At 45.5% G+C, this 27,648-nt stretch overlaps 2 protein-coding genes and 1 pseudogene across 2 annotated transcripts; all 3 read right to left on the reverse strand.

The window, feature by feature from the left end:
* Positions 1-332: 332 nt before the first annotated feature.
* Positions 333-2,825, reverse strand: LOC141756601 (E3 ubiquitin-protein ligase TRIM35-like). The gene is made up of 5 exons (XM_074616465.1): positions 2,808-2,825; positions 2,049-2,279; positions 1,925-1,947; positions 1,359-1,477; positions 333-1,173 (listed from the first exon to the last, which is right to left on the reverse strand). The coding sequence occupies exons 1-5, from the start codon at positions 2,823-2,825 to the stop codon at positions 668-670; spliced, it is 897 nt and encodes a 298-aa protein (XP_074472566.1). The 3' UTR covers positions 333-667.
* A 118-nt stretch (positions 2,826-2,943) lies between these two features.
* Positions 2,944-5,825, reverse strand: LOC141756602 (zinc-binding protein A33-like; annotated as a pseudogene).
* A 180-nt stretch (positions 5,826-6,005) lies between these two features.
* On the reverse strand, positions 6,006-26,700 carry LOC141756319 (E3 ubiquitin-protein ligase TRIM35-like). The gene is made up of 3 exons (XM_074615952.1): positions 26,052-26,700; positions 25,762-25,857; positions 6,006-6,570 (listed from the first exon to the last, which is right to left on the reverse strand). Exons 1-3 carry the CDS (start codon positions 26,511-26,513, stop codon positions 6,280-6,282), a joined length of 849 nt encoding a protein of 282 aa, XP_074472053.1. The 5' UTR covers positions 26,514-26,700; the 3' UTR covers positions 6,006-6,279.
* Positions 26,701-27,648: the final 948 nt, after the last annotated feature.

The raw sequence follows: 27,648 nt of genomic DNA on the forward strand, positions 1-27,648 counted from the left end.
GAGGCTGGCACTGGAATCCAGAAGACAGGAGAACACAAGGTTAGATATCAGAAGCACTAGGAAACATAAGAATAACTCTGGTAAGTAGAATACAGAGCGGCCGGGAAAATACCAACTGGTAGGCAGAACAATCTGGCGAGGACTGGCAGGAAAGCTGGTGTTCTTGTACTGTGGGTTGATTAGGTGATTGTTGACAGGTGCAGAGTGCAGAGTGGAGAGTGAGACCAGGTGCCTGATGAGGAAGCCGCGCCCCTGCCACACCCACAGGCAGGGGAGGGGGAGACCCAGGGAAAGCAGAACACTGAAAAACTCCTGGAGTCAAGGCCAGAGACGTGACAGATTTCATGTGTAAAATCAGGGGAATGCGCCTTAAAGGCAGACAAAGCCAAAAAGGAAACAAGGAAAGCCTACCTGATGACAGACAACGCTAACATGTTATTGGTCACTGACATCAAACAGTTGATGTCAAGAAGTTACAGAGATAGACCAAGATGTACACAACTATACTGAAATCTGAGAAACATAAACTAAATATGGAAACATAAAAAAAGATCAAAAGATATTATACAGTACTAAAAACTGACATAGGCAACAAGTCCAGGATCTGCAAAGGTAGATGATATCGTGAACACTTACGTTCCCAAAATAAGGGCGTAATGTGAAATGTTTATCTGGGTTTTCTTGTCGTCACTGACATTTCAGCTGGAAGGATTTTTACATTCTCACCAAAATACGGAAAGACTGTTTCTGTGAAAGTGTGTTTGATGGTGTGTACAGGTGTTTTCCTAACAAGGTCAAAAAATGATAGAATCCCTTGGTCATAGTCCAGCTGCACTCTGACCTTTTGGGGAAATGAGTTTCTAGATACAACTTTCAAATCATTCTCTGGAGTAAGTTCACGCAGAATGTCAGCGCAAAGGTGCATGTAGATGCCCCACATGTTTATATGGATTTTACCCTTAACAGCCACACCAACAGTCCATTTACCCCCCACCTTCACGTCCCAGCTGTGTTTTCCAGAACTAAAGCCTTCAGAGCCAAGAACGTCAGTGCTATATAGCCTTTCTGGGTTATCAGGAAGCGGCTGACTCTTGGCGCTTTCTGTCGAACGGGTCATGTGTTCGGATATAATCAATGCCCTGCCACCAGTGTTGGGGTCCAGAGTTACAGGAGCTTCAGAGAAAAACAAATGGAAACAAAAGAGAAGGTTTATTAAGATGTTTAATAAAGTAAAGGTATATTTTTACTGAAGGCGTTATAGTGTATTCATAGAACAGCCTGGTGATAAAGTTTATCAGTCACATGTATACGGCAGATTAAAATGTCAAAATATAGCGAGGCAGAAACACTTTGCTTACTGTACTGGATTAAGTTCTTCATCTTCATCCAGACTAGGAACAGCAGGTTCCCCAGGTGTTTGGCCTCATCGATCAGGGCTCCTGATGGAGTCTCTGGGTCTGGTAGGTTGCACTGAGATCTGAGGGAATATTAGGCAGCCACACATTACCAGTCAAATATTTTGAAATTCCCCACATTGGTCACATTTTTGTTTGGTGCTGGTGCATATCTTAAAGATATAATCTTCACAATTTTCATCATATCAAACGAAATTTTCTGTATTATTCACGGCTGGTATTTATTCTTCTCTAGCTATAAAATGTTTGTCCGCCATTCCCACACAATGTAAAAACATTCATACGGTGTGTTTCACTTTTCCAAATTTGTGTCAGGCTAACATCCCCACCTTCAATCACAGGAAGCACAAAGAAAGCAGCTTCCATCTCCCTTAAACTTTTCAATGGGATGCACTCAGCTACCATCAACCCTGCTTCAATGTTGAAATGCAATGTTGAAGTTGACACTTTCAAATGTTGTCTATTGTTCAGCTGTGCTTTAATAGATAGTGTTCAGGACAACAACTTACCGCCTCTTAGTGGATTTGACATTCTGTCAGATAAACACAAAACAAGATAACAAATCAATACCTATCATTTTTTCAAATATTCAATATTAAGATCAGAATATGAATTAACAGAGTTCAACAGTACCAGCATAAATGAGACGTCCTCAGCTTTCATCTCCCTCTCTAAGGTTTTGATTTTGTCTTTGAGCGAGGAGATCTCTACCGTCAAATTAACGATCCTGATGTTCATTGCTTCACTCTTGATTGTCGCCTCTTTCCTCACTGCATCAATCCTAGCAGCCTCCTCTGCTCCCAGGAACTGGTAAAGCTTCTGAAACTCCTCTTTGATGGTGTTCTCAGTCTGCTGAGCCTGGTGCTGAGGAGGAGAAACACATTGTTTTAAATAACACATGTTGCTTTCTGCTTCTATAACCATTATGTCTGAGACTTACCTTGATGTGGCCGTCCAATCTATCACAAGTGTGTTTATGAGCTTTAAAAGACCCCAGTTGGGCACCTGGGTTAGCTCAGTTGGTAGAGCGGGCGTCCATGTATCAAGGCTTGGTCCTGACCGCGGCGGCCTGGGTTCGAATCCGGCCTGTGGCCCTTTCCGCATCCACTCTCTCTCTCTCCCCCCTTTCAAGACTCTATCCACTGTCCTCAATAAAAATGGAAAAATGCCCCCAAAAAATAACTTTAAAAAAAAAAAAAAAGACCCCAGTTTGGTTTTTAAATGCATCGTCTCAAGCTTGAGTTGGGCCTACAAATTAAAGGCGTACAGGTTAAATACATAGTAAAAAGTGGATTAAAAAGTGGAATACCACTGAGATTCAGTATCAGTGGATTCAAACTTGTGTGTGTGTGTGACAGCGACGAACAGAGAGAGAGAGAGAGATGGCAGTACACTAGAGATGTTAGGCATTGCCTCATAATGATTCATCCCTGTGCTATGCGTACATGCAGGCAGACATATCAGCCACACAGGGGCATTATGGGAATACTGGAGATTTCTAATGAAGACATTCAGACTGGCTGAGAGCTGTATTTTTGTTTATTTGTTTGTTTTTAGATGGATTATAGTTTACATTTTTCAGTCATCAGCATGGACACCCTCCATGCATGATCCGTAATTGGACCATAACACACTAGATGCTAGCATCATATGACTATTGCCTTCATTGCACAACAGCTGACATGTATACCGAAACAGCTCTCTAAGAAATTACTTAAAATACTTGATATACATTTTGACTGATATTGCAGCACATACAAGTTAAGTCACTTTTTTTTATAAAGCCCAAATCCCAAATTTAACTCAAAAATAATAAAAAAAAAAAAAAGAAATCTGTGGCCTATACCCTCCATCCTTAGACCATCAGTTCACATAAGCAAGAACTCCCCAAAAACAAGGAAACATTATACAAACAGGAAAATTGTCTTAATCATAGTCTGCTAAAATTTTTACATAAACTCCAAAAGTATGTTTCATTCACCTTATATTTACAACATATCACAAAATGATGAACTAGAAACTTTCGACAGATTCAAATAACCAGCCTTACCTCTATCAACCTGTAAATCACACACTCTACTTAAAGGGACTGTATGTAAGTTTTTCATGTATAAACATTTTTCGAAATATTGTATTGACAATGTGTGAATGGGTTGTAACCTAACCTAAAAAAATAAACTTTCTGGTTTCCTTTATCAGCCTGTAGACTACTTTAAATGTGAGGAATACGGGCTGTTTCTTTTGGATAAAATCGGATGTGACATCATGCCCACTCGCGAGTGCCTTTATTTCCTGCTTACATAGACGTTCGGTTAGAAATAGAGTCCTCTAATGCTAACAAACGACCAGCCCCCACCATAACTCAGACTCCAACACAAACTCCAAGGAAGTAGAACAAACCAAAGTTATATCAAGTGAAGCCCATCTTGCAAAAAAGGAATGGGACCAACGTCGGGGGGGGGGATCTGGTGTTGTGGAAGTGTGTGTGTGTACAGGGGAAGTGAGTGGTGAAGCAAGAGAGAGAGAGCGGCAGCAAGTGTGTGAGAAAACAAGCGAGCAGCGGAGCAGAAGAGAGTTAGTTTAGCTCTGATAATATCAAGTAAATGTACAGTGGAAGTTGCAGTTTGTCCAGAAATAAATGTTGCAGCTCCTCAAGACCAATAGAGGTTTCCCGCATCTTGTTTCTCCGGCTCAGGAGACCAAAACTACGGTGTTCCCCCTGTGCCTTCTGACAGCGGTCGGGAGGCTGAAGCAGGAAAAGTTAACGCTAGGATCAACATCGGCCGGGCTTTCGATTCATGGAGGGCTAACATTACTGCCAAGCATGTGATAGTGAGTATATAGTGATATTGTGGTTTTTTACTGGCTAATGTTGCTACTGATAATCAACATCATGCCTGTCAATCACGTTCAGCTTTGTGTGTGTCGCCTCACTGTTTTTACCAATGTCGCTTGCGTCTACGTAGTGCGAGCACAAGCGCAAGCAACAGAACGCGGTTTGTTGACTTAATGTCCACAAGTGTCACTTTCAACAAGCAATTTCAGATTTTTCCAATGAGTCCCTTTAAAACATACAATGGATTTTGTGATTTAGTACTGTACTTCCATAAAGTTGGAGGTCTCACAAAAACTAGATTAAAATAAGCCGACTATTAGTCCCTAGCATGGGTAAACCTCCAAAAGGACAGGATCCTACATTTCCCATAATGCAACCCCATAGCATCTTTCATTAGACCCTCCCTGCCTCATAAATGCCCATATCTTTCAAAGCTCAAAATCAGTGGAGTGTCCCTTGAAGGTGGACTAAACCAAATAGAAAACAAGGAAAGCCTGCGTGATGACTGACAACAAGATTTACCTGAATATACTGAAATCTGAGAAACATAACCTAAAATTTGTAAAAGTAAAAATAAAGAATGAAAAATGGATTATACAGAAATAAAAATTGTGGCAACAAAGATTTTCTATAGGTCATATAAACGCTTAAGGTCCCAGGATAAGGCCTCATCTTGTTGTTTGAACTCTGCAGTAACGCAGAATGTTTATCTGGGTTTTCTTATCGCCACTGAAAGTTCACCTGGAAGAATTTTTGCATTGTTGCAAAAATACGGAAAGACCGTTTCTGTGAAAGTGTGTTCGATGGTGTGTACAGGTGTTTTCCTAACAAGGTCAAAAAAATGATAGAATCCCTTGGTCATAGTCCAGCTGCACTCTGACCCTTTGGGGAAATGAGTCTCTAGATAAAACTTTCAAATCATTCTCTGGAGAATGTTCACGCAGCATGTCAGTGCAATCGCACATGAAGATGCCCCAGATGATTATATCGGTTTTACCCTTAACAGCCACACCAACAGTCCAATAACCCCCCATCTGCACGTCCCAGCTGTGTTTTCCAGAACTAAAGCCTTCAGAGCCAAGAACGTCAGTGCTGCGCAGCCTTTCTGGGTTATCAGGAAGCGGCTGACTCTCGGCGCTGTTTGTCGAACGGGTCATGTGTTCGGATATAATCACTGCCCAGCTGCCAGTGTTGGGGTCCAGAGTTACAGGAGCTTCAGAGAAAAACAAATATAGACAAAAGAGAAGGTTTATTGAGATAATTAATAAAGTAAAGGTATTTTTTTACTGAAGGCGTTATAGTGTATTCATAGAACAGCCTGGTGATAAAGTTTATCAGTCACATGTACAAGGCAGATTAAAATGTAAAAATATGGCGAGGCAGAAACACTTTGCTTACTGTACTGGATTAAGTTCTTCATCTTCATCCAGACTGTGAACAGCAGGTTCCCCAGGTGTTTGGCCTCATCGATCAGGGCTCCTGATGGAGTCTCTGGGTCTGGTAGCTTGCACTGAGATCTGAGGGAATATTAGGCAGCCACACATTACCAGTCAAATATTTTTGAAATACCCCATATTGGTCATATTTTTGTTTGGTGCTAGTGCATATCTTAAAGATATAATCTTCACAATTTTTATCATAGCAAACCAATTTTCTGTATTATTCACGGCTGGTATTTATTCTTCTCTAGCTATAAAATGTTTGTCCGCCATTCCCACTCGATGTAAAAACATTCAAACAGTGTGTTTCACTTTTCCAAATTTGTGTCAGGCTAACATCCCCACCTTCAATCACAGGAAGCACAAAGAAAGCAGCTTCCATCTCCCTTAAACTTTTCAATGGGATGCACTCAGTTATCATCAGCCCTGCTTCAATGTTGAAATACTATGTTGAAGTTGACACTTTCAAATGTTGTCTATCGTTCAGCTGTGCTCTGATAGATAGTGTTCAGGAAAACAACTTACCGCTCCACAGTGGATTTGACATTCTGTCAGATAAAGACAAAACAAGATAACAAATCAATACCTATCATTTTTTTAAATATTCAATATTAAGATCAGAATATGAATTAACAGAGGTCACCAGTACCAGCATGAAGAAGACGTCCTCAGCTTTCATCTCCCTCTCTAAGGTTGTGATTTTGTCTGTGAGCGAGGAGATCTCAGCCGTCAAATTAACAATCCTGATGTTCATTGCTTCACTCTTGATTGTCGCCTCTTTCCTCACTGCATCAATCCTAGCAGCCTCCTCTGCTCCCAGGAACTGGTAAAGCTTCTTAAAATCCTCTTTGATGGTCTTCTCAGTCTGCTGAGCCTGGAGCTGAGGAGGAGAAACACATTGTTTTAAATAACACATGTTGCTTTCTGCTTCTATAACCATTATGTCTGAGACTTACCTTGATGTGGCCGTCCAATCTATCACAAGTGTGTTTATGAGCTTTAAAAGACCCCAGTTTGTTTTTTAAATGCATCATCTTCAGCTTGAGTTGGGCCTACAAATTAAAGGCGTACAGGTTAAATACATAGTAAACAGTGGATTAGTTACACAACACATACAGTATATGCCTGCTATGTCAAGTGCAATATGCAATATTTCTAAAATTATGAAAACTACCAAACCCTAAACCTGTCTCAGTTGTTTTTATGAACTATATATACTGTATATATATATATTTGCTTACCCTACAGGATTCTGCTGCTTCGTTGATGGGCACACAGTTGTGTGTCTTGTGTTTTTGTGCATCTCTACAAATCACACTGTAAGAGCCAAAACCTGATGCTGGCATACTGAGGTTGTGGTGTAATTCACTTTTATGAACACTAGGTGGCACTGCATTAATTGACTGACCCAGCCACGGGTATATAAGTAAGGAGGTGTGTTGTTGGCGTCAGGGTTTAGCCCGGAAGGGCAAATGGTTTTTGACCGCAAGGACGCTGAAATGTTTGCTGTGTAGTTGTTGTTACTCGTTGCTATGGTAACCGAAGCATGCTTCCTTAATACCATATTAGGAATAAAGGAACTGTTATGGTAAACCCAACGAGCGGACTCAGGAGCAATTTTGTACAGCACAACAGACAACTAAAGGACCATCTACAGCGAAAAGCGCGTCAGTCCAGGGCTAATCACCTCAGTAGCTAAAGTATCAGACTTTAGCTCCTACAATTAGTCAAAAACCCGTCCTGTTGGAACTCCGTTGAAACGGCGGCACGTTTGGAACTCAACGGAAGCGACGCGGGAGGACGAGGAGAGCTGCCGGTGTGGATTTCGGCTGCGTTTGGAGGACGTCTGCAGCCATCCATGGGCGGAGGAGTTACGGAGGAGCTACGGAGCTAATGCTAACGCCGGCTGTGGAGCATCGGACCACGGCATCACTACAAGGCGCCCGACGCGGAGGTATCGTAGCGCTACACTGTAATGGCCATATAAAGTGTGTGCACACATACGCGGGCGGAAATCCAATGCATTGGTTGCCGAAGCGGGCGGACTTTGGACTTTGCGCTGACTGTTTGTTGCATTGACTGTTAAGTGACTGACTGTTTAGTATGGAGAGTCGCGAAGCGGCGTCGGGCCGTATTACCGGGTCTGGTGTACAAACCGCTAGTGAGACTGGCGGTGTTGAAACACCAGCTGAGAAGCGGGTAGTAAAGCTCACCGTGAAAGCGCTTGCTGATAAACTGGAAAAGTTGCAAGACAGCAGAAGGGCTAAGCTAAACAAAGTAACAAACATACGAAAATCAATTCAAAGTTTGATGCTAATGGGTGATAAAGAACAGGTACAAAATGCTCTTGAAGAGTTGATTAATGTGTGTAATGAAGCTAAATGTGTGCATGAATCTCTGTTGGTTTTGTTGCCATGTGATGAAAAAGAAAAACATGTAACATGGTTTAATGCAAAAATGCTGGCACCAAATGAGTGTATTGCTGAGGCAAAAAGGTTGGTTTCATGCATTGAAGGTGACACACATGAAAAGGGTAATATTGAGGATGATATTCATCCAGATGACAGTGTTTCAAATGTTTGTAGCAAACACTCAAGCCACAAAAGTGTCAACAGTGGTAAGTCCAGTACCACATCCTCTGCCAGAATAAAGATGGAGGCAGACAGAGCTGCACTCATGGCTCGCGTTGCCTCTTTAAAAGAAAGACAAGCTTTGGAGGAGCAAGAACAGCAGCTGAAGGGTCGGGTTGAGCAGCTGAAGAGGAAAAGAGAGCAGCTTGACTTGGAAGCTGAACTAGCTGCATCCACTGCTAAGCTAGCAGTATTGAGGGCATATGATGTGGGAAGCTCCTCTCAAGTACCATCAAATGGCATGAATTCCTATTTGCAAAAGGAAACTGGAATTTGCAAATGTATTGAATCCTGCAAAGGAATACAAGCCTGGATCATGGAAATCAACACAACAAAATGATATGACAAAGGGATCATCACTGTCTAATAGGCCATTGGATGTGAGACCACAGGAAACTCAGCATGGGCTAAAAGCTGCTTCAAAATGTCAACACAGGCCAAATGAACATCAGCAGGAAAACAATTTGTTGGGAACATCACAGCATCTGCAGTACCAACCAACAACTGCTCAGTTAAAGCCAGAGGAAAGGCAGCCTACATACCAGCATCTGGTCGGTCAACATCCAACTGTGGACATACTTACCATCATGCACAGACAAAATGAAATCACAGCTGCTTTGGTTCAACAGCAGCGTTCACTGTCTCTACCACCGAGAGATATTCCCTTATTCGAAGGGGATCCTCTTCAATACAGGACATTCATCAAAGCCTTTGAGCAAGGAGTGGAGGAAAAGGCAGGACAAGCAGATTGTTTGTATTATTTGGAACAATTTACCAGAGGACAGCCACAAGAACTGGTACGTAGCTGCCAACATATGGCTCCTGAGCGTGGCTATGCAGTGGCGAAGGGTCTTCTACAGGAACACTTTGGAAATCAGTACAAAATTGCAACTGCTTATATGGAAAAGGCTTTGGCTTGGCAAATAATAAAATCTGAAGACGTGAAAGCACTCCAAGCGTACTCTTTGTTCTTACGTGGCTGTTGTAACGTGATGGGGGAACTCCAGTACATGGAAGAACTGGATATGCCTGTAAACATGAGAGCCATCATTTCAAAGTTGCCATACAAAATGAGAGAACAATGGAGGACAGTAGCTCACGACATAATGGAGAAAAGCAATAACAGAGCTTACTTCATTGATCTGGTCAAATTCATGGAGCGTCGTGTCAGAATTCTTTCCGACCCGCTGTTTGGCAACATACAGGAACCAACATCTGGCGTTACTGGGACAAAGCCTCTCACCATGTTTAAGCCACAGTCTGGATACAAGGTGAAGGGAAACATTGTTGCCACCACAGTAACATCTAAGGACTTGCCTGAGGGGGCTCAGGAACCAACATCAGATCCAGCCAAGGATGAAAAAGCTGAATGCCTCTGCTGTGCTCGTAGTCACTCATTGGACGAGTGCAAACAGTTCAAGGGAAAGACGCACAAGGAGAAAATTCTGTTTCTGAGGGAAAAGGGAGTTTGCTTTGCATGCTTAGGTGATGGTCACATGAGCAGGGATTGCGAGAGGCGCATGACATGCAAGGTTTGTGGACAAACTCATCCCACTGTGCTTCACATCAAAAGGCAAACAACAGCTTGGCAGCAGGAACCATCTCAACAGCCATATTCATTCCAAACATGTGGACATACAGGGGCCGGTGAGGACCGGTGTGTTCTATCCATTCTCCCTGTAAAGGTGAAATCTGCCAAAGGAAATCGCATTATTGAAACCTATGCCTTTTTGGATCCTGGTAGTTCAGCCACATTCTGCTCAGAACATCTAATGCAGAGGCTGAATGTTACAGGCAGAAGAACCAGCTTCTTGTTGTGCACAATGGGTCAAGAAACAGTTGTTCCAGCTTACTCCTTGACTGGTTTGGAGGTCTCTGATCTGGATGGTGATGACTTCTATATTCTCCCAGAGGTTTTCACACAGGAGAAAATGCCATTTACCACTGATAGCATGGTGACACACGAGGACCTGGCTAAATGGCCCTACTTGTCAAAAGTTCACATTCCAAGCATCAAGGCAAATGTCGACCTGTTGATTGGAACAAATACTCCCAAGATATTGGAGCCTTGGGAGGTCATCAACAGCTGCGGGAATGGCCCGTATGCCATTAGGACTGTGCTGGGATGGGTTGTAAATGGGCCGCTGATTGGAAACAGTGGCACCCTGGAGGCAGGGCTTCCCTCCGCTAATGTGAACCGGATCTCTGTGTAAACTGGAAGAAATGCTAACCAAGCAGTACAATCATGACTTCAATGAAAGGAGTGAGGAGGAAAAGGAAAGGTCCAGAGAAGACCTCAAGTTTCTGGAAACTGTGGAGCACTCAGCGGTACTTCAGGATGGGAAGTATTGGTTGAAATTGCCTTTTGAAGAGCAAGGAAGTCTATCTGCCTAACAACTTTGTGGTGGCAAAGCAAAGTATCCAGGGTTTGAGGAAAAGGTTCCTCAACAACAAACACTTGCACCAGGAGTATGCAGGGTACATGAATGCGCTCATCAGTAAGACCTATGCAGAGCCAGTACCTCAACATCAACTGCATCAGGAAAATGGTCCTACTGTCCAGCTCATTGGCTACTTGTTTGACTGGAGAGGGCTCAAGACATCAGTTGCCTGGTTCCTCAGGTTAAAGGTCGGGTTGTTAGGAAGGATTCGCCTACGAAAGCAGCTGGAAGCTTCTGAGGCTAACTATTCGGAGGAAACCAGTCAGGACAGACCAAAGCCACCATAATTGAAAGGCCAGTGACAAAACTCTGTTTGGCACATGGAGTTTAAATACATAACTTGGTGTATTGTAACATTTGGCTCCTCTTTTTTGTGTATTTTGTTTGAATTGTTATGTCTGCCTACCATAACAATTAGGGGCCGGTGTGTAAGAGCCAAAACCTGATGCTGGCATACTGAGGTTGTGGTGTAATTCACTTTTATGAACACTAGGTGGCACTGCATTAATTGACTGACCCAGCCACGGGTATATAAGTAAGGAGGTGTGTTGTTGGCGTCAGGGTTTAGCCCGGAAGGGCAAATGGTTTTTGACCGCAAGGACGCTGAAATGTTTGCTGTGTAGTTGTTGTTACTCGTTGCTATGGTAACCGAAGCATGCTTCCTTAATACCATATTAGGAATAAAGGAACTGTTATGGTAAACCCAACGAGCGGACTCAGGAGCAATTTTGTACAGCACAACAGACAACTAAAGGACCATCTACAGCGAAAAGCGCGTCAGTCCAGGGCTAATCACCTCAGTAGCTAAAGTATCAGACTTTAGCTCCTACACACACAGATGAGCTGTTGATCATCCAGACAGACGAGCTTGAGTTTCTCACTGTGCAGTCTGCAGATGTCCTCAGATCCTGAGTTAGCTCTCTTGATCTTCTCTTGTCTCAAGTCGTCAGACAGGTTTCTCAGTGCCAGATTACGTGGAGGCTGAGCCATTGGAAATATTTCCTTACAGACTGGGCATGTCTGGAGTCCACTCTGTCTCCACCACTCCTTAAGACAGTGCTTACAGAAGCTGTGACCGCACAACAACATAACAGGATCCTTAAATATCTCACAGCACACAGGGCAGGTGCAATCCACTTCTGTTGGTGATGCTCTAGCAGCCATTCTGTTGACTTTTCCTGCGGCTGTCAGACTGCAAACTTACTTTCACTTTCACAGATTCACTCGTATTTTGCTCAGCCAGAGCTCAGGTTCAGTACTTTTAGCTCCAAAAGCTTTCAGCAAACACTCGTGAATTCCTTGTTAAATTTAAGCGTCCTATTTACTGGATTGTCTTGCTTATTTTTGTTTTCAAAAACATTACCACGGTTGTCCCGGTGTTACGGTTTAACAGGCGACCCTGTTAACTGGCGACTTTCAGCCGAATGAGTCTGTGGTTGTCGTAGTTACGGCAGCTGTTGAAAGCAGGAAGAGAATACGTAGCTGTCCTCGTGAATGCCTCTTTGTTTAGTATTTCATTACAATGTTTAAACATACCGGATTCGTCTTTGGAGCTTTGGAGTCTTGTTTGTGGAAACGTGTCCGCTATATTCTGCTCGCGTTTGAAACGTTGCTTGTTATGATGAATATGTTGAAATCAGTAAGAGCAGCGTCGCTCTTCCTGTAAGCTAATAAAAGTTTCTAAATACACATATTCGTCTTTGGAGCTTGTTGTAGTAAACATGTGTCACGTAGAAGAACCTCATCCCTTTAAGAAACAAAAATGAATAAAAATGTCAGGTTTTACGGGATTTGAACTCATACCAAAATCACAACTTTTGTGACAGACGGAGGTTTCCTCCAATGCGCCACCAGCACTGGTGTGGTCACAGGTGAATGTCATATATATCTCAAATATCACACGCTAAGTAGTCACTCTGAGACGCAGAAGGCAGCCAGATTAACTTGTGACCACACTGTCCGTGTACTTCAGACCATCTGATTTACAACACAAGTAAGTGTCTGTTTATGTTGTTGTTGTTGTATTCACGTGGAAACATTGAAGTTTGAAGATCTCGCATCAGCTGCACCATAAAGAAAATGTTTTCAAACCAAAAAGGCACTAGATTGAGAATTGACCCAGACAACAACACAGGAGTCAAACACTCAAGTTATTTTTATTCAGGAGAGGCCAACAAATTTCACTTGTAGCCAATCAATCTGCACAACATATGACCCTCTCAAGGGGAAAACATACTATTTACACAAAGGGAGAAGAGGCAGAGAATATTGCAGGGCGTACATGATGTTATGTTCACAATATATGCATCCATTTTTGACATATGGATTGTCCATGTTATATTTTCATTATATCGTTACTCTGTACACACACAACATCTATTGCACGTCTGTACATCCTGGTAGTTAACAAGACGTAGAACCTCATTCTGAAACACTTCTTCTGGCCAGGGTTAAAATCTGAGGTCGTTAACCATTGTCGCACTTGTCATGTTTGTCAATTAGCAGGTAAGCCAAACCAGACCATCCCGCCGGCACCGCTGGCGGGATGGTCTGGTCTCGCAGAAGTGTTTCAGAATGAGGTTGTACATCTTGTTAACTCCCAAATGCCCAGCCCACGGGCTTTCGTGTGCTAGAGTTAAAACATGCTCACGATAACTAACAGGAACAACAATTTGGTGGATGACATTCCACTCCACTCCAGCAGTTATCGTGGGAGACCATTTACGCATGAGAATGTCATCGTCCACATAATACTGGGCATCAGGGTTACTGGATGCATCACTTACCGTGGCAGACAAACATTTCCTCAGGCTTTTGTCTGCCCTTTGAGCAGCGAGGAGCCGCTCCCGAGTTACAGGCAGCCGGAGCTCAGGAGATGCGGTGCTAATATTTACCTGTTCTTTTACCTCCTTAGGAGGAGAATGGGACGTCACAATGGCGTCTAGTTCGGTCTCACCTGCAAGGACTTTCAACAGCACACTGTCCGTTAGATCAACATCATTACTCCTGTCACTCTCTGCAGCACGCTTCTGCTTTTGAGCGCGCGTAATTACGCACGACGGGAACAAAGCCAGCAGCTCCGACTCATCACTGTTAGCGGCGAGTCTTGGGCTGACAGAGAGTATCGGGGCCCTGTCTAACACCTCAAGCGTAGGCGTCACCTTACCCCCGGCAATGTCATTCCCCATTAACATTACGATGCCACGGATTGGCAACGCCGGGCAGACCGCTACCGGGAAGAAACCGCTTATTAATTTGGACTGCACATGCACCCGGTGCACTGGCCGCGGAACACAACCCATTTCGATTCCACTGAGCATCGTACTGTAGCCACACGCCGATTGCTCTGAAAATGGTAATGATTTTGCAATTATAACAGACTGGGAACCCCCGGTGTCGCGCAAAATCTGTATGGGACGCTGATCACCTGGCGCGCCGGTTAGCGACACTAAGCCCTCCATAATAAACGGCCTGAAGCAGGGATCAGGACTATCATCATCACACGGGTCTGTGGGATTTCCAATACGCCCTGATTTAATTAAGCCGATGCCTTTAGGCTGGCGCACAGCCGGAGACGGCTGCTGCTCCTCCTTACGTTTCAATAACAAACAATTTGCAATGACGTGTCCGGCCTTGTGGCAGTAGTAACACTCCCTCTCCTCTCTGCGCACGAGAGGAGCTCTGCTAGGACCTCTATCAACAGAGGCAGCGGGAACGAAACGAGGCCTGTCAGAAAAAGAGGACGAAGTGAACGTAACCTTGTGTGTAAGCATATACTCATCCGCCATAACAGCTGCCGCAGACAGAGTGTTTACCTTCTGCTCATTCAAATGCACAACCATGCGCTCAGGCAAACAATTTTTAAACTCTTCCAACAACATTAACTCACGAAGGGCAGAAAAATCATTACATTTATTAGCGGAACACCATTTGTCAAAGAGACTTCCCTTATCCCTCGCAAACTCCACATAAGTTTGGGTGGCGGACTTTTTCTGGGCTCTAAATTTTTGCCTATAAGCCTCTGGCACCAATTCATAGGCGCGCAGAATGGCGGCTTTCACAGTGTCATAATCTTTACTAGCCTCAAGAGGGAGCGCTGCTACTACCTCTTGGGCTTTACCAGATAACCTACATTGTAGTAGTAGGGACCACATCTCAGCAGGCCATTTAAGAGCCAGAGCAATGCGCTCAAAGGCGCTAAAGTAACAGTCCACTTCGGTTTCTCGGAACTGTGGGACTAAAGTGATGTTTTTACTAATGTCAAAAGCTCTTGGTGAATAACTAGCGAGCATTGAGGGTGAGCCAGCTGACGCAGAAGCTGCCTCTGCCGTAAGAGTTTCCCTCTGTAAATCAATCTCCATCTGACGTAACCTTACGTCTTTATCTGCCTCTATCTCCAGTTTTTTAACTTGCAGGCGGAAGTCAAGCTCTGCCTGACGTTCCTGCGCATGAGTCTGAGCCTCGAGGTGGAGACGAGCAAGGCGTACTTTTAAACGTGCCTCGTCTCGAGATCCTGCAGAACCAGGCGATAGGGGATCGTATCGAGGGAGAGTAACCGGCGTCTTAACCCGGCCCTCCGCCTCGAAGGCAATACCCGGGGCTGGTTTCGGCTCTCGCTCAGCCACAGTACTGGGAGTTCCACCCTCAGCCAGAGCGACTTCCTCCTGCATACTGGACTCTGCGGGCGCCAACATCTCAATCACCCTCAGCTCAACAAGTTTATTCACCACTAACTGCTTTAGTTCTTTCTTAATTAGCTGCCTCGATGCCGAGAAACCGAAGGGGCTGGCTATGCTTAACAGGTCGTCCTTTCTACACAGCGCAAGTTGATCACGGGTGGGGGTTTGAAGAAAACGCTCTAAATTGAACGCCATAGCACCCCCCGGTGCAAACAATCAATTAATTAATTTAAACAAGAAATTCTCGGGAATAATTAATATCCCGGACGAGCCCCCATTTATGTTACAACCCGGAGTTGGGGTAGGGGTAAAGGAAGTAACATTTGAGCCGATGTTATCAGGCAATCACTTGTTTATTAATTAGTGATTGAAATTAAAGCAATATAACACATACAATGGATGGAATTAGTACTACTGAAAACGAGGGTTTAGGGGTGGCCGAAACGGAGGAAACAAAAAGGCACACACCCTAGCCCTGAACGAGCCTAACCAGCAGACAACTCAAACAACTGTTCTACTCACAACAAAATATAACTAAACACGAGTACCTCAAACTAGTTAACAGCTAATATTACAATCTAAAGTCCACTGACTCCAGTGGGACTTATACACAGGTTCTAGTTAACAGTTTCCACACACACAGTCGAGAGGCACGGGGAACAGATCAAATGAAATCACTGCCCGCCTTGGTCTGGTCACAGCTGGCCTTTAATTATTTCCCCCTCGGCCCAGCCGGCTGGTGATTGGCTGATCACTTGTGATATGGCAGAGGCAGGACCACAAACGGCGGGAAACAAAGGGCATCCCCCTGAGAGCGTTCCGGAGGCGTGGCCCCGAAGGGAATCCCCAAGACGTGACGTTGTCTTGGAGCGACGGGACAGCTGGACGCACCAAGAGAAAAAGAACACAGGGAACAGCGCCGCACAGCAACATACAACAATACAATACTAACAATACCGAACGGTCACCTCGGCGACCGTAACACCCCCCCCACATAAATACAAACCCACCGGAGTTGTCACAACCTCACATCCAACCAATACTCCTTACCCTCTGGACAAGGCGTCGGCCACAATATTTTCTGAACCCTTTTTATGTTTAATCACAAGGTTGCGTTCCTGTACCAGCAGGGCCCAGCGCATGAGCCGCTGGTTGTGGTTATACATCCGCGACAACGGATATGAGTCGGGTACGGTGACGGCGTTTACTTTACGAAAATCAGTAATGAACCTGGGTGAACCATCTGATTTAGCCTCCAGCAAACAGGGGGAGCTCCACGAACTAGTGCTGGGCTTGGCCAGGCCATTTTCCAACAGATATCTTACCTCTTTTTTCATCAGCTCTCTTTTAATCTGGTTAACACGATAAGAGTGCTGCTTAATTGATCGGGCATCTTTTACATCTATGTCATGTTCTAGTACCGTCGTACGAGTGGGAACATCACCAAAAAGACACGGATACTCAGCTACTAAGTTAACAATGTCCTGCTGCTGTTCTGCGTTCAGATGATTAAGCAGATGTGGTAACTCTTTCAGCATCTCTGAATTTGGTAACCGCGCACTGTGCTGTGAGGAGGGGCGTACAGCCAAGCCATCCTCGTCACCAGGACTTTTTTCGGCTACAATGAGCGCGGAGCAACCACTTACTGGAGAGGGGTCATGTCTTGGGGAGCGAGTTTTCACGTCACGAGAGTGATACATTTTTAACATGTTCACATGGCAAACACGAGTTTTGCGCTTTCGGTCAGGAGTATTTATCACGTAGTCTGTCTCACTAAGTTTCTTTTGGATACTATACGGTCCGGAAAAACGCACAGAGAGGGAAGAGCCCGGAATGGGTAACAGAGCCAACACTTGGTCACCCACTTCAAAGTGTCTGGCAACAGCGGATCGGTCGAACTGTTTTTTCATCTCCACCTGGGAGCTGGCGAGTGCGTCTCTCGCCAAACTACGAGCGTGATGCAAACGGTCACGGAATCTACTTACGTAGTCAAGCACATTACTCTCCTCGGACAACTCAGCCACGAGGAATCTATCTTTCAGCACCATTAAAGGGCCGCGAACGGCGTGCCCAAAAACAAGCTCCCCTGGGCTGAATCCTAGAGATTCCTGCACGGATTCACGGGCGGCAAACAACGCAAACGGAATACCCTCATCCCAGCTTTTGTCTGACTCCAGACAGTATTTACGCAGCATGGATTTCAAGGTCTGATGCCAACGCTCCAGCGCGCCCTGTGACTCTGGGTGGTAGGCACTGGAGATCACATGTTTTACCCCTAAGGACTGAAGAACCTGTCCGAAGAGCTTGGATTTAAAATTGGTGCCTTGATCAGTCTGTACTACTTTTGGTAGACCAAAGGTAGTGAAAAACTTGGTCAGCGCTTTAACTATGGAACTGGATGTTATTTGGCGCAGCGGCACTGCTTCAGGGAACCGAGTGGAGGCGCACATAATGGTAAGTAGATACTGATTACCTGACTTCGACTTCGGTAGTGGCCCAACACAGTCTACTATGGCTCTCTCAAATGGTTCACCGATAGCAGGTATCGGGCGCAGCGGTGCCGGCGGGATGGTCTGGTTTGGCTTACCTGCTAATTGACAAACATGACAAGTGCGACAATGGTTAACGACCTCAGATTTTAACCCTGGCCAGAAGAAGTGTTTCAGAATGAGGTTGTACGTCTTGTTAACTCCCAAATGCCCAGCCCACGGGCTTTCGTGTGCTAGAGTTAAAACATGCTCACGATAACTAACAGGAACAACAATTTGGTGGATGACATTCCACTCCACTCCAGCAGTTATCGTGGGAGACCATTTACGCATGAGAATGTCATCGTCCACATAATACTGGGCATCAGGGTTACTGGATGCATCACTTACCGTGGCAGACAAACATTTCCTCAGGCTTTTGTCTGCCCTTTGAGCAGCGAGGAGCCGCTCCCGAGTTACAGGCAGCCGGAGCTCAGGAGATGCGGTGCTAATATTTACCTGTTCTTTTACCTCCTTAGGAGGAGAATGGGACGTCACAGTGGCGTCTAGTTCGGTCTCACCTGCAAGGACTTTCAACAGCACACTGTCCGTTAGATCAACATCATTACTCCTGTCACTCTCTGCAGCACGCTTCTGCTTTTGAGCGCGCGTAATTACGCACGACGGGAACAAAGCCAGCAGCTCCGACTCATCACTGTTAGCGGCGAGTCTTGGGCTGACAGAGAGTATCGGGGCCCTGTCTAACACCTCAAGCGTAGGCGTCACCTTACCCCCGGCAATGTCATTCCCCATTAACATTACGATGCCACGGATTGGCAACGCCAGGCAGACCGCTACCGGGAAGAAACCGCTTATTAATTTGGACTGCACATGCACCCGGTGCACTGGCCGCGGAACACAACCCATTTCGATTCCACTGAGCATCGTACTGTAGCCACACGCCGATTGCTCTGAAAATGGTAACAATTTTGCAATTATAACAGACTGGGAACCCCCGGTGTCGCGCAAAATCTGTATGGGACGCTGATCACCTGGCGCGCCGGTTAGCGACACTAAGCCCTCCATAATAAACGGCCTGAAGCAGGGATCAGGACTATCATCATCACACGGGTCTGTGGGATTTCCAATACGCCCTGATTTAATTAAGCCTTGCCTTTAGGCTGGCGCACAGCCGGAGACGGCTGCTGCTCCTCCTTACGTTTCAATAACAAACAATTTGCAATGACGTGTCCGGCCTTGTGGCAGTAGTAACACTCCCTCTCCTCTCTGCGCACGAGAGGAGCTCTGCTAGGACCTCTATCAACAGAGGCAGCGGGAACGAAACGAGGCCTGTCAGAAAAAGAGGACGAAGTGAACGTAACCTTGTGTGTAAGCATATACTCATCCGCCATAACAGCTGCCGCAGACAGAGTGTTTACCTTCTGCTCATTCAAATGCACAACCATGCGCTCAGGCAAACAATTTTTAAACTCTTCCAACAACATTAACTCACGAAGGGCAGAAAAATCATTACATTTATTAGCGGAACACCATTTGTCAAAGAGACTTCCCTTATCCCTCGCAAACTCCACATAAGTTTGGGTGGCGGACTTTTTCTGGGCTCTAAATTTTTGCCTATAAGCCTCTGGCACCAATTCATAGGCGCGCAGAATGGCGGCTTTCACAGTGTCATAATCTTTACTAGCCTCAAGAGGGAGCGCTGCTACTACCTCTTGGGCTTTACCAGATAACCTACATTGTAGTAGTAGGGACCACATCTCAGCAGGCCATTTAAGAGCCAGAGCAATGCGCTCAAAGGCGCTAAAGTAACAGTCCACTTCGGTTTCTCGGAACTGTGGGACTAAAGTGATGTTTTTACTAATGTCAAAAGCTCTTGGTGAATAACTAGCGAGCATTGAGGGTGAGCCAGCTGACGCAGAAGCTGCCTCTGCCGTAAGAGTTTCCCTCTGTAAATCAATCTCCATCTGACGTAACCTTACTTCAGTCAGGACCACTTTAGTCAAAGAACTTTATTTTCATGCAGTAATATATACATTTATATTTTGGCGGTACGGCTCTGCTCTGGGATCTCCCTGCCCATCCACGCGCATACGTGGATCCACGAGCCCATGTGGTAGCGTGAGACAAGGAGAGCACTCCTCCTTGCCCTTCCATGCGCACACATGGAAAGCCAAAGGCAGGGAGAGCAGCAGCAAAGACCCCCAAAACAACCATACCAGGCAATCCTCCCTGGCCTTCCATGCGCTTACATGGAAGAGCCACAGGAGGAGCCAGCTGCGCACCCAGTGAAACCCGTATAGATTCAAACGACATACAGTGATGCCATCCGCATCTACACAGGTAGCGCCCATCCACGCGCATACGTGGATCCACGAGCCTCCGTGGTAGCATGAAGCAAGGAGAGCACTCCTCCTTGCCCTTCCATGTGCACACATGGAAAGCTAAAAGCAGGGAGCGCAGCAGTAAATAACCCCCAATGACCACACCAGTGAACCTCCTTGGCCTTCCATGCGCTTACATGGAAGAGCCACAGGAGGAGCTAGCTGAGCACCCTGTGAAACCCGTGCAGATTCAAACGACATACAGTGATGCCATCCGCATCTACACAGGTTACGCCCATCCACGCGCATACGTGGATCCACGAGCCTATGTGGTAGCATGAGGCAAGGAGAGCACTCCTCCTTGCCCTTCCATGTGCACACATGGAAAGGTAAAGGCAGGAGCGCAGCAGCAAAACCCCCAAAATGACCACACCAGTCAAACCTCCCTGGCCTTCCATGCGCTTGCATGGAAGAGCCACAGGAGGAGCTAGCTGAGCACCCAGTGAAAACTCGTACACTGGTTAAACCGATGCCACTTTCCAGAAGTGACAGAACACTAAATTACCCCTCCTGCCATTATTATATTATACTACAATACAATTATTGACCAAGATTTGGTTTACACACATAAGATGCATAAAACAATTACAGTTTAATATACATGTATGTTATAACTCAAAATATACTTACTAGAAAATGGACATTATATTATATGGATATAAATGGATTACCTTGTAATATATAATCATTCTGAACAGCCTTTACTGGCGCAAAATACAGTATATCACATGGTTAAGATCATATCTGCCTGTTTTATAATCTTTGACCACCAGGTGGTTTCGTGCACATGATACATCCAGATATTAACCCTTTCCGAACCAATATGCTGGAAAGCTTTGATGCTTCATGAAGCTTCAGTTCGCCTGCATCTACACAGGTTGCAACCTTCCACGCGCGTACGTGGAAAACATGAGGTAAGGAGAGCAACCTCCTTGCCCTTCCATGTGCATACATGGAAAGCTAAAAGCAGGGAGCGCAGGGAGCCCCAAAAAATGACCACTCCAAGAAACCTCCCTGGCCTTCCCAGCGCCTACATGGAAGTACCTCAAAACTGAACTTAAGTATAGTACTTGAGTAAATGTTCTTTGCAGAACTGGTAGTACTGACAGATCTGCAGGGTTAATTTAAGGCTGTAACATGGAAAACGTGATCATCTACAGACCGATGTGTTCCTCTCTGAACATACGAGTCAGCAGAGCTGAAGAATTCCCTCCGTCATGGAAACTGAACCCGAGTCTGATGCAGCTCCCAACATCTTCCAGCTTCCTGCATCCTTCTTCTTCTTGAGTTTCCTCTGTCAGCGTGGAGCAGGAGCTGCAGAAACAGCAGCAACATGAAGCAGCAGCATGGAGCTGCAGCATAAGCAGCAGCAACATGAAGCAGCAGCAGCGTGGAGCAGCAGCATGGAGCTGCGGCAGCATCATGGAGCCGCAGCAGCAGCAGAAGCAACATGAAGCAGCAGCAGCAACATGAAACAGCAGCAGCAGCGTGGAGCAGCAGCATTGAGCTGCAGCAGCAGAAGCAACATGAAGCAGCAGCAGCAACAGTGTGGAGCAGCAGCTTGGAGCAGCAGCATGGAGCAGCATTAGCAGCAGCCGCAGCAATGTGGAGCAACAGCAGCGTGGAGCAGCAGCAGCAATGTGGAGCAGCAGCAGCGTGAAGCAGCAGCAGCGTGGAGCAGCAGTAGTCAATGTGGAGCAGCAGCAGTAGTGTGGAGCAGCAGCAGTAGTGTGAAGCTGCAGTAGTGTGGAGCAGCAGCAGTATCGTGGAGCTGCAGTAGTGTGGAGCAGCAGCAGTATCGTGGAGCTGCAGTAGTGTGGAGCAGCAGCAGCGTGGAGCAGCATCAGCAATGTGGAGCAGCAGCATTTCTTCTTTTTTCTCTTTTAAACACAGAAAACAACAAACATTAAAAACCAGACAGCAGTTAGTAAAAAACAGAGACAGGTTATGTTACACATTAAAAACAGTTCATGTCAGTGTCTGTGGCTCAGATCTGCTCAGTCACTGTGTTGAGTTAAGAATATTGATGGCATTTGGGATGAAAGACTTTTTAAACACATTTCATAAACTTAATGAAAAGCTAATTAGACTAAAACATATACAGTGAAGCCTTTGATTCTTCACAGGTTGCAGGCTGAGGCATATGGCTAGAAAGTCAAATGAGAGAGTCAATCAGATATGCCGTAACATTTACTATATATAGCCAGTAAGTTACTGAGCACTCATAGCTTTTGAGCTTCGAGGATGTCTTGAGCCTCCGGCCGGAGGTAACGCTCATAAGCGGTTGATGACCATCGGCCCCAAGCCTCGAGTGTGGAGACAAGAGCTGTTAATCTGGTGGCAGTCCGCATGATTGGCAGAGGAGGCGAAGGTGTGAGGCAAACCAAGCTTGGGACATGGGCTTCCCCTCATCTGTGACAAAGAATGACTCATTGGCTGGCTTGAGGTCGGCATCTCAGATAGTGGATCATTGAAGACGGGATTAGACTCAGATTAAACAGATGTTCCTTCCTATCTCCATCAGTCTTGCACCCTTTATGAAGGATGGCTGCAAGGATTTATCTTCTCAGATTGTGCGAAATTGCAGCAGCAGGTGGAATAATGGACCCTGGTGGAGATTTGGACTGCAATTCCCAGAAATCTCCGCGGGACTGTGACGTCATCAAAGCTCGATGGAGTGACGTAATCGATCTGCGGCGCGCGTCGAGGTGACGGCCCTTCCGTGTTTTGAAAGAAGCCGGCTTGCTGGAGATGCCGACATGGACTCTAAGCTTGGATTTGGAGTCATACTGGCGAGTGACGACTGGATGCTGGATAGAGCTGTCATGACAGGGTTGTCCTCCTGCTCCAGGGGCTGTAGCTCGGGCCGCTGGAGCTCGGACTGCTGGGCTTGGACCGGGCCTCGAACCGGGCCTCGGACCGGGGCTTGGACCGCTGGATCTCGTGCTCTTTGGAAGGCGGCTCAGCGGCCGTAGCTGGGACTGCAGCGGAGTTTCGGGCACTTTCTTTCCTTTTCTCGGCGGCTTTCCTGGGAGCGCAGGTTTTGGGAAGATCTGCTGGTGGAGTTTCGCCATGGACGCTTTCCAAAACATTACAAAAGCTCTTCATTAGAAGACCCGACTGGAGCCGTGATGTGGTTTTCAACCAGGACTTGTAGGAGCCTGGACACTGGCCATTAGGAAATGCTGGGAGCAGAACTTGAATGTCTACTTATCGGATGCGAGCTCCGGCGGATAGGGAACGGGCTCTCTTTGCCGATGGCTTCCTCTGCCTCGGATGCTGTTGTTGTGACTCCATAGCTCAGTCATCATGGACGGAAATCGACATGACGAGCAGCAGGGTAAGTTGAAGCTTGTACGTGGAAAATCTGGTTGTTCTCATGTTGGTTGCGAGCGGCTTTGTAGAAGAAGCAGCACAGGTGGCCAGGTTGAAGGAGCTTAAATAAGGCGCCCTGTATGAAATTTGCCAATGAGGGCCTAGAGGGGAATCAGCTGATCTGTCAGATGATGCGTCAGCTGATGGGCCGGCCTAAGATCGGCCGCCATCAGCCGACAGCTGTCACATGAGCAGCGCTTGACTTCATGGCCTGCCTGAACTAACGCTACGCTCGATGTCTTTATCTGCCTCTATCTCCAGTTTTTTAACTTGCAGGCGGAAGTCAAGCTCTGCCTGACGTTCCTGCGCATGAGTCTGAGCCTCGAGGTGGAGACGAGCAAGGCGTACTTTTAAACGTGCCTCGTCTCGAGATCCTGCAGAACCAGGCGATAGGGGATCGTATCGAGGGAGAGTAACCGGCGTCTTAACCCGGCCCTCCGCCTCGAAGGCAATACCCGGGGCTGGTTTCGGCTCTCGCTCAGCCACAGTACTGGGAGTTCCACCCTCAGCCAGAGCGACTTCCTCCTGCATACTGGACTCTGCGGGCGCCAACATCTCAATCACCCTCAGCTCAACAAGTTTATTCACCACTAACTGCTTTAGTTCTTTCTTAATTAGCTGCCTCGATGCCGAGAAACCGAAGTGGCTGGCTATGCTTAACAGGTCGTCCTTTCTACACAGCGCAAGTTGATCACGGGTGGGGGTTTGAAGAAAACGCTCTAAATTGAACGCCATAGCACCCCCCGGTGCAAACAATCAATTAATTAATTTAAACAAGAAATTCTCGGGAATAATTAATATCCCGGACGAGCCCCCATTTATGTTACAACCCGGAGTTGGGGTAGGGGTAAAGGAAGTAACATTTGAGCCGATGTTATCAGGCAATCACTTGTTTATTAATTAGTGATTGAAATTAAAGCAATATAACACATACAATGGATGGAATTAGTACTACTGAAAACGAGGGTTTAGGGGTGGCCGAAACGGAGGAAACAAAAAGGCACACACCCTAGCCCTGAACGAGCCTAACCAGCAGACAACTCAAACAACTGTTCTACTCACAACAAAATATAACTAAACACGAGTACCTCAAACTAGTTAACAGCTAATATTACAATCTAAAGTCCACTGACTCCAGTGGGACTTATACACAGGTTCTAGTTAACAGTTTCCACACACACAGTCGAGAGGCACGGGGAACAGATCAAATGAAATCACTGCCCGCCTTGGTCTGGTCACAGCTGGCCTTTAATTATTTCCCCCTCGGCCCAGCCGGCTGGTGATTGGCTAATCACTTGTGATATGGCAGAGGCAGGACCACAAACGGCGGGAAACAAAGGGCATCCCCCTGAGAGCGTTCCGGAGGCGTGGCCCCGAAGGGAATCCCCAAGACGTGACGTCGTCTTGGAGCGACGGGACAGCTGGACGCACCAAGAGAAAAAGAACACAGGGAACAGCGCCGCACAGCAACATACAACAATACAATACTAACAATACCGAACGGTCACCTCGGCGACCGTAACAGATGCACTCAACTAACATCAGCCCTGCTTCAATGTTGAAATACTATGTTGAAGTTGACACTTTCAAATGTTGTCTATTGTTCAGCTGTGCTCTGATAGATAGTGTTCAGGACAACAACTTACCGCTCCATAGTGGATTTGACATTCTGTCAGAAACACAAAACAAGATAACAAATCAATACCTATAATTGTTTTTAAATATTCAATATTAAGATCAGAATATGAATTAACAGAGGTCACCAGTACCAGCATTAAGAAGACGTCCTCATCCTTCATCTCCCCCTCTAGGGTTTTGATTTTGTCTTTGAGCGAGGAGATCTCTACCGTCAAATTAACAATCCTGATGTTCATTGCTTCACTCTTGATTGTCGCCTCTTTCCTCACTGCATCAATCCTAGTAGCCTCCTCTGCTCCCAGGAACTGGTAAAGCTTCTGAAAATCCTCTATGATGGTCTTCTCAGTCTGCTGAGCCTGGTGCTGAGGAGGAGAAACACATTGTTTTAAATAACACATGTTGCTTTCTGCTTCTATAACCATTATGTCTGAGACTTACCTTGATGTGGACGTCCATTTCATCACACTTGAGTTTATGAGCTTCAAATGACCCCAGTTTGTTTTTTAAATGCATCATCTTCAGCTCGAGTTGGGCCTACAAATTAAAGGCGTACAGGTTAAATACATAGTAAACAGTGGATTAGCTACACAACACATACAATATATGCCTGCTGTGTCAAGTGCAATATGCAATATTTCTAAAATGATGAAAACTACCAAACCCTAAACCTCCCTCAGTTGTTTTTATTAACTATATATATATATATATATATATATATATTTGCTTACCCTACAGGATTCTGCTGCTTCGTTGATGGGCACACAGTTGTGTGTCTTTTGTGTTTCTGCATCTCTACAAATCACACAGATGAGCTGTTGATCATCCTGACAGAAGAGCTTGAGTTTCTCACTGTGCAGTCTGCAGATGTCCTTAGATCCTGAGTTAGCTCTCTTGATCTTTTCTCGTCTCAAGTCGTCAGACAGGTTTCTCAGTGCCAGATTATGTGGAGGCTGAGCCATTGGAAATATTTCCTTACAGACTGGGCATGTCTGGAGTCCATTCTGTCTCCACCACTCCTTAAGACAGTGCTTACAGAAGCTGTGACCGCACCACAGCACAACAGGATCCTTAAATATCTCACAGCACACGGGGCAGGTGCAATCCACTTCTGTTGGTGATGCTTTAGCAGCCATTCTGTTAATTTCTCCTGCGTCTGTAAAAACTGCAAGCTTACTTTCACTTTCACACATTCACTCGTATTTGCTCAGCCAGAGCTCAGGTTCAGTGCTTTTAGCTCCAAAAGCTTTCAGCAAACACTCGTGAATTCCTTGTTAAATTTAAGCGTCCTATTTACTGGATTGTCTTGCTTATTTTTGTTTTCAAAAACATTACCAAGAGGCCCGGGACAACCGTGGTGTTCAGAGAAACCGACTGTACTTTCACTTTAGGCTGCGTACATATGATGCGACGGAGGCGGGTGATAGTGACGTCAGTCTGCTGTGGTGAAACTACAATGTTCTGAAGATGGACTACAAAAGACGCAATTTCCCTCCGTGCGTTGTTAAATAGGTCTTTCAGTGACAGACTCCTTCACCTGCGGTGTGTGAAGAGAGATACCACAGGTCCTCCTCCTGCTGCTGGAACACTTTACATCAACATATAATAAAGGATTATGGTGAAAAATATCACTTCATTACCAAGGTTGGAATTGAAATAAACAAAGGATATATGATACATATAGAGTTAATTGTTCGAGTTAGGATCATATACTTCTTCCAAATTATTTTCGGACATGTAATATTTATTGATGTTGATTATTTGTTAATTGATTGTTTACTGTTCATTTTATTTGTTATTCTTGTTGTTTTTTTTACTGAGGTATTTGTTATATGTTCGAAATAAATAATGAATTAAAAATAAAGTGAAACCAAATGGTTGTCACTGTCCACTCATATTAAACATGAATCCCAATTAGCGTATGAGCGTATGAGAATAATATGCAAGATAAGCATATAGTTTGTTATTATGAATGGCCAATGCTGCGGCCACAAGGAATTGTGGGATGTTATTCTCTCTTCTCCTTTGGTAAAGGATGGTCCAGTGTATCCTCTGCTAAAGGAGATAAGAAAGGAAGCATTGAAGCTCCTTTCCTTAGTATTTGGTGAATTCGAACAGCTCTTGTCATGGCTGCTACTGAGGTACTTACGGTTCATTTCACTCCGTTAGGAACCTTCCTCATGGATGTATTAAAGGGACTGTTTGTAAGAATCAGAAATGCATGTTAGCAGCGACACCTGCGGCCGTTCACTCTTGATGCTTAAACCTAACCAATACAACCAACAAAGGCAGTGAGTACTAGCCAATCAGAAATAATTACCACCATCT

Source organism: Sebastes fasciatus, chromosome 18 (assembly GCF_043250625.1).
Source record: "Sebastes fasciatus isolate fSebFas1 chromosome 18, fSebFas1.pri, whole genome shotgun sequence".
Classification (NCBI taxonomy): domain Eukaryota; kingdom Metazoa; phylum Chordata; class Actinopteri; order Perciformes; family Sebastidae; genus Sebastes; species Sebastes fasciatus.